The following is an 8,153-nucleotide window of genomic DNA, read 5'->3' as shown; positions in this document are numbered from 1 at the left end:
TGCACTACCGCATATTGCACTAATACGATGCCAAAACTAAGTAAACACCCAATGTAAATATCTTCTGCCTCTACATGCCCACACTTTCTTGTGAAAATATTTTTTAAATTATCTTTTTTGTTTTTTTATCCTTAGTTAATTGGGAAACTGGAGTGCCACTTCCAATTTTGTCAAAATATGTTGAACTATTTTGTAACAGTGATGATTAAATGTTTATTCTATGCTAAACAATTATTGAATATGTGTTATTGAATATATATTCAATAAAATACACGTGAATAATGTAAATATCATTTTACTGTTATAGTCGAATCAGTCTCCAGTAGGAGAATATGAGAACACCGAGAAAAATTGCCGTTCCGAGTACTGCAGTGCTGTGATTCCCAAAATTTTCACATTTCAGCAAAAACATTTGAAATCTTGTACATGAAGACATAACAAATGTACTTTGAGACAAAATGCACACAAAAGGTGTAGTCAGACCATTTGATAGAATATTTTATATTCATTAAAAATCCTAAAACACCAAGTGCAAACACATTTGGAAAAGGTCACATAAGGCATTTAAATGTGGCATTAAGCAACACATCGTCAAAAATACTGTGCTAACTTTGAGTGTGTGTGTACAACTTCATTTGCTGAAGCATATCAGACCAAAATTGATGTGAAATACATTAAAAATGCCTCTGGAAATTAATTGATATTGAACATGGTGACTTATAGAGGATTCTCACATTCCGTAAATGTACTCATGTATTTGTACTTTCCAGATGGGAATATAAATCCAAGGTATGCTCCCAACACGGCTACTGTGTGTGCAAGTTTTTTACGTTTTTGGTGGGACATGAATAAATTAAAAACAAAATGAAATTATTTGAAAATCTCCAACCATCTCAGCCGATTTATTGTCTTCATGTAAGCTTGTTTGATTTATTTAATAACCCACACAACCCTATCGAGGATATGCGGTTTGGAAAATAAATAATTCAATAACACTACACAATGTTCAAAAATACACCAAAATACAATAGACCCCCAGGATACAGCGACACCACCGAACACAATCTTCACATATTGGGGTGGAATAAGATGGGGTTTTTCCTTTACAGCATTTTCCCCACTATAAGATGTCATCAATGAATTATTTTGCTTTCCCCAAATTTAATAATTTACAGTGTTCGTGCGCAAATAAGAGTTGTATCTATAAAGGTGGGGGCATAGTTTGAGATGCACTGAAAAAGTTTAAAATTATATATTAAAGTATGTGTTAACAATGCCCAACTGAGTTCAAAGATCCTTTATATATTTTATCCACAGCACCCATCTGCTTTTATCTTACTTTTACCCTCAGTGTTCCAGACACGGACCACATTACACTGGAGGAAAAGAGGCGAGGGATGAGAGTAATTTCAGGCGCGTGCTAGCAGTTCTTTTAAGGGCAAAAATGGTGAAAGTAAGAAAAGGACTGTTTCAAATACAGTCCAAATTCCAATCCAAACCCCCAAAAAGGATTTCACCTACTTGAACGCTCCACAAAAGGAGCTTGACAGAGGCTGCAATGATGATTTAAGATGGCGTCTGCAAGTAGAATATTTTGAAGTTACGGACACTACCTTTAAGATGCATATTGGAATCTGGTCGATGTTATACAAAATGGTGGTCTGCTAATGGTTAGCGTCACAGCATCATGATAATGCCGATATACTATTGGCTGAACTACCTCCCACAATACCTTTCTCTCCATTCGATTTAGAATTTTGTGAGCTTTGTAAAAAATTCGAGAGTTAGCAATACATTATTTTTGTACAGCATTTATCTGCTATGGTTCTCAAATGTTGCAGTGATGATAAAGGAAGAAAAACTATGACAGCCATTGAAACAAAGGTTGCGATAATCAAAAAATACAAAGAAGGCACAAAAATCGCTACCAATTCTTAATTTCATGGCTGTAATCTGTGGACAATCGGGACTGTTATCAACAGCATGAAGGCGAATCCTCACAAGTGGTAAGTTCAAAAGCAGTTTCACTCTTAATCTGCTGTCTCCTACCTTCCTCCCTCTGCATCCACCCGCTACTCCACTGCACCATTTCAAGACACATCACAACAAATCTTAAGTAAATAATATTTTCTTGTTCACTTTTGTTATTTCATCCCAATCATGTATATTATACACAGGTAGTATTAACTAAATACTATTTTGTTTTTTTTTCACTTTTTATCTATAATAGCGGAAGTTCAGACGGATTGGCTACGCATTACTATAGGTTTCTATCCCCTGCTTAACAATTTCACTTTGCTATCCCCACCTCAGAACATATTAATGTCAGATCCCAGGGGTCTACTGTAATTAGATGTCATCAATTAATCATGATTTATAACACATTGATAGGAGAGGTAACTTCTGCAGTCAGGTAGTCAGATCCTATGTTTACTTGCACACATGCACACTGTCAGTAGAAAAATAAACCTCAATATTAGGTAATATTAAGGAACATTAAATAAAAGCAGCGGAGTCCATTTTCACTTTGAATCCGTGGGATCTTGTTTTTTGTTTGGCGTGACATAAAAGTCCTTGTACATCGAATAAATGACACCTGGAAAAAAATACACCGGTTAGACAAGCGCTGCCAGTTTTATCCAATTTCTATTCCTGCATACTTACCAAGAGTCATGGCTCCAACTACGAAACCTTGAGCAGCGACACGCATGTGAATCAGATGTACAGACATTTTCGTGTCCCCGCGACTTTTCAGCTTCCACAGTCTGTAGCCCACAATGGCAAAGAAGCCAGCCAATCCTACATGAGCACGAAAGACAGTGTAAACACATCTTACAAAGTGTATTTACTCATTGATTTACTATTGTACAAATGACCACTCCCTTCAACTTCAGCTTTACAGTTCCAAAATCTGTTCTGTGGTGGGTAAACGGTTGAGGCCATGTTTCCTACCCAACGAGACTAAACTTAGCAATATATTGCACTTGTGAATTCTGAGCAAAGCAGTTAATAAGACTTGTTTTTGCCATCACCAAAAAATATTATAGAATACAATAGAATTGTATTTTTGGTATAGATTACAATGTAGTGTACGTTAATCACAATGTGATTGGATGAGGCATTCCGGGACAAACATGTAAAAAGACTAATAAGATCAAAAATAATAATAATAGGAAAGATAGGTAATATTAAAGGTTATTGGTTTTGTTTGAACAAAAGTGCTCATCTTTTTAAGTGATTTGCATGCCCATCATCTAACCAGGGAGAGATTTCAAAATTAAAAGTGTGTGTCTTAAGCAGAGTTGCAAGTAAAGGAAGTTTCAACAACCGTATTATAATGTACATTAACTTATATAGTGGCTCAATGGTGGTTGGTCATCCATCCAACCATCCATTATCTGCACTGCTTATCCTCAGTAGGGTCACGGGGGTGCTGGAGTCCATCTCAGTTATCTTCGGGCAGTGGGCAGGGGTCACCCTGAACTGATTGCCAGCCAGTCGCACACAGAGACAGACAACTCACTGGCTCATTAACACCCATGGACAATTTGGACCGGCAAATTAACTTGACATGCATGTTTTTGGAATGTGGGAGGTAATCGGAGTGCCCGGAGGAAACCCATGCAAGCACAGGGAGAACATGCAAAACCCACACGGTAAGGTTAGATCTCATGACCTCAGAACTGTGTCGCACACGCGCTAACCACTGCGCTGCCGTGCCGCGTGGTTGGTCATTTTAGTGGCAAATAGCTGGGAAATAAAGTATAAACTTGTCGGTGATATAGTTAGGCCTGCACTTTGTATTGTACCGATAATCCATTTTACTAAACATGTTTAGTTGGGTCTGATCATGAGCATTGTAGGTTTGAGAGCAAGGGATGTTGTATTTACTGTAATTGCGGCCTGTGCAGTCCTTTGAGACTCTTTAAAATTAAAGGCTATAAAAATAAATGTGATTTAACTTCAAGATAGGTAATGATTAGATTTATATCCTTTCATGTGAGTATCAGGAGTGGTCATCTGCTCAGCAAGCTGAGCGTGTCATCCGCCATTGTACAGTTAGTGGTGATAAGAGCCATCAAAGGGTAGACATGTATTTGAGATGTGGAGTTGGGAATACAATAGTGGTCACAAAATTGAAGATGAGAGCTACGTTTTTAGTGCGTGCAAAGGGCTACCAGTTTGATATGCATTTTTAAATAAATTCTGTTATACCATATTACTATTTTTTAGTACCAAGTTAAAATCATAAGAAGTAGGAATAAAATAGGCTCAGTCAACCATTAAACATCTTCCTTCTATGAGGGCACTGATTTTTTTGCATAAAAGACTAGTTTTAAAAATAATTTTGGAAGACTTTATCATGTATTTAAAGACACTGATCATGACAATGATTTGTCCTGCCGGTTAGACATCAAATTACCTGAAAAATCACAATGACCCATCCCTTGTGAGACGTTTACAGAAACGGTCTGTGGGCTACTCAAGTGTTCTTAGGGGGCTACCTTTTCCCTGCAGGCACCATGTTCGTGAATGCTAGTGTAATAATAATTCATCGAATTCAAAGGTGCCTTTCATGACTTCACGGTCGAACATTGGATTACTGTATGTATGTGGGTGGGTGCCTTTTAATTACCCCTTTGGGACAAATAAAGTGTTTCGATTGAATGATCACACTCAAGGTAACCAATCAACCAATCAAAAGATAAAACACACTACACTAAAACTGAGAACAAAGCAATGTTACAATCTAAATGATATGGTCAACAAATTACATAGGCACACTAGAATAGGTGAGTTTTAAAAAGTAGAAGTGAGAGTGTCATGATTGTCTGGTGGTAATGCGATCCAGGGACAGAGGGAAGAGCAGCTAAAAGCTCTGTCCACCATGATAGCCAGGCGGGTGAAAGGAGGGGATAGCTGTGGTGCAGATGTCAATCATAGAGAACCCGGTGATACGGCAATTTAAACAAGGTCGGAAAGACAAAGAGGGGTTAAGTTATTTATGCCCTTAGTATAGACGAGAATTTTGTATTGGATACTGAAACAGTGAGCAAATGGAATTGTTACAAAACTGGAGTAATGTGCTGCAGGGAAGGAGTCTTTGTGATAATACGTGCAGCAGAGTTTTAAAGAAGTTGGGAGTTTTTGTTATGACTTAAGGGGAAGTCTAAACAGAGTTGCAGTAATCCAGGTGAGAAGTGATGAAGCAATGAGCAAAGACAAAAGCAGTTTGAGGAGTAAGGCATAGGAGACGAATAATTATACTGAAATGTTTTATCATTTTCCTCATCCTGAGGTTTTTGAGTTTTTTTTCTGCCCTCTTGTAGGTTTCAGATCGGGGGATGTTGTGGTAGTGGATACTGCAGCCCTTTGAGATTTTTTTTGTGATAAAGGGCTATACGAATGAACAAGACTCTTCGGGAGATGAAAATATGTTATACGGGATGAAAGATAAGTAATCTGTCGAAGCTGGCACCCAGCCTGAGGTTTAAAGCATCTACACTGATCCCCTAATGCCCCCAATAAGCAGGTAGGCGCCTTGCATGTCTGACTCACCATTGGTGTGTGAGTGTGTGACTGAATGGGTAAGTGTGAAGAACATTGTGAAGCGCTTTGGGAGGTCTTCATTGACTTGAAAAGTGCTATATAAATGCAGACCATTTACCATTTAGGGGATCGAACCAAAATTTATCTTGACATCATAGTGATATCAAAGTTAAGCGACACATGGATAACTATAATAACAAATTTGACAAGGGAAACAACTTCCTTTTAAAAACATGGGGTCAATGAGAACTTCATCACTGTTACCTTATTTAAATATCACAACTGTTTAAGTGATCAATGTACTCACCCACAGGAACAAACGGATTCTCCTTGGCTTTTCTCATTAACTTGGAATCGTTCTCCTCGTACGTAGACATTTTGTCTGTACATAAAAACATGATCCATTAGAGGTGTGCTTATTTATAAGATCTCAAGAACCTCGAAGAGCATGTTGAAGCTAGCCGCTCAGAGGTTAAACATGAAGGACAACGCGTACTTACGTCATGTAACAAGTAAAACTATTACAAAATATATAAATGGTAAAGGTGACACGTGTTGAAAATATAATAATAATATACACCTGGTAACGCCATTTTAATTACAGTTCAGTTTCAACACCTTCACACGCTTATTCGTAGCGGTTAAGTGACAAATGTCTTCTCGGCAAGTCTTACCTGTTCGTAAATATAAATATTATCGCCTTGGAGAAAATTTTAATTGTAATTATGTGTGTCCCCGAAGTGCTCAACTAGCACGGAAAAGGAAGGAAATGTACTGGCTGATGCCGTGATGTAACTCCGAGTGCAATAAGTGCAGGAAAATGTGACGTAGAGCCAAGTCATTTCCGGTGCGTTCGGGAACATGAGTAAAAAAATCCAAGCCGAAGGTCGGCTGCTTTATTCTTTTCTAAACATACAAAATGAGTTACATGCCTCACTTAGTTTAAATCTAATGCATATATTAAGTTGATGACTGTCCAATATGAATTTGAATATACGACTGATGTTCCAAAATTGTATGATGTACTACGATTGAAGGCAGCATCAGTACAACTTCACTCCTGTCAAAGATAGTTCAGTGTATACAAGATATTTTACTCTGGACTGTAAAATTTCGTCCACACGTTGTCGCATTGATTACGGAGCAGCGGTGTTGTAATGTATCTAATTTCCTCTATTTTATACTAAGTCACGTCTAAGTAGACATGAAAATGTCATATGTTGCACTCGTCTAACCTGAAAAGAAAACAATTTTTTACTTTCACAAAAAAACAAACAAAAACAAAAAACAGGAATGAGTACAAACACCCTCACTGGTGCACTCCTTCACGTAAAAAATAATTAAAAACCAAACCAAACTATCGTAGAACGTTTCAGATAGCCAAGATCAGCGCCGATTGGCCATCACCTCTTGACTTGAGAGCTCCAATGCCAGTTGGCCAATTCATATAATTTAATCTTTCATACTGAACTGTGACTGTACACCTGCTCCGCGTTCCTCTGCATCTCGATGAGATGAGTTTGTGTCCCCCCCGCCTTTTGTCATGCCGCTTAAACAATGCATCTTGTTCATTCTCTCTCTCTCTCTCTAGCTTCTCTTTTCTTTCTCTCTTGCTCTCTCTCCCCCCCCCCCCCCCCCCTCTGTGTCTTTCTCTCTATTTCTATGTCTTTCTCTTTCTCCCTGGTGCGACATTACTTTTTTTTTTTAACAGATTTTCACTTTTTGCAGGTGGTTTTACCTATTAACCGCAAAACCTAATGGATCTGCGTAGAATTGTACTGACAATTCTTTGTCATGACACATCTGTGTAGGTCATCAATGAAAACCGCACTTTTCTGCAACGTGCTGCGGGCAAGTTTATGTACAAAAGATGTTTCCAAAGTCCTTGGCACGTTTTGACATTAAATATCTGGGAAACGATCAAGGATATAAATGACATCTGGTAAATTCAGAAAGCTTGTAATATCTACTTAGAAGATGTTGAATGTAAGCACCTTTTGGTCACACAACACATCAAGCCAATAGCGAAATTTCTACTTGACGTGTCCAACCATTGGATTGCTTTTGTCATTTATGGGTTTGAAAATACATTTTCAAAATCAATAGCCTTACAAAAACTTAATGTATTTAACTTTAAAATGGCACAACTTTAAGCTTACTATTATTCATAGTTAAGGAGATATGGTGACTTCACATGTGCCTGAGACTTTTGCACAGCGGTTAGCTGTGAGGGCCTGTAAGGCTGTCTCTGCTGTCCTAAAAAAATATCAGAATCATGTGATGTTAGTTTTTTTTCCCTTCAAAGCTTGTTCATTCATGATTGTTTGTCTAAATAAAGCCACAATTTATAGTAAACATAGAAGACAGTAATTCCAAACTGTTAGTTTCCTTTAATTGCTTCTCCCCTGAATGCAGTGCTTCCAAGACGTGTGCTTTCAGAGCATTTAACCAATCATGTTTCAGGATTGCTATTTGCTAGGCTCAGTTACCTGCCCATACGCCTGCAATCTTTCATGTGAAGGCGTCTTCTCAACACCGCATTGCTGAGATATCGCTGTGGGTTCAGCCAAACAAATTTTGAGTTGGTTTGAATTTGGATTCTG

The 8,153-nt window shown here is 38.0% G+C and overlaps 1 protein-coding gene across 1 annotated transcript; it reads right to left on the bottom strand.

Moving 5' to 3' along the window:
- Positions 1 to 474: 474 nt before the first annotated feature.
- On the bottom strand, positions 475 to 6,390 carry higd1a (HIG1 hypoxia inducible domain family, member 1A). The gene is made up of 4 exons (XM_088347926.1): positions 6,225 to 6,390; positions 5,858 to 5,932; positions 2,665 to 2,799; positions 475 to 2,596 (listed from the first exon to the last, which is right to left on the bottom strand). Exons 2-4 carry the CDS (start codon positions 5,925 to 5,927, stop codon positions 2,523 to 2,525), a joined length of 279 nt encoding a protein of 92 aa, XP_088204052.1. The 5' UTR covers positions 5,928 to 5,932; positions 6,225 to 6,390; the 3' UTR covers positions 475 to 2,522.
- Between the last annotated feature and the right edge of the window lie 1,763 nt (positions 6,391 to 8,153).

The sequence above is a fragment of the Urocampus carinirostris genome, chromosome 1, assembly GCF_059441175.1.
Source record: "Urocampus carinirostris isolate Australia breed hairy pipefish chromosome 1, RoL_Ucar_1.0, whole genome shotgun sequence".
Lineage (NCBI taxonomy): Eukaryota > Metazoa > Chordata > Actinopteri > Syngnathiformes > Syngnathidae > Urocampus > Urocampus carinirostris.
The sequence above is the reverse complement of the archived record's forward strand: the minus strand, read 5'-3'. Positions and strand labels throughout refer to the sequence as shown.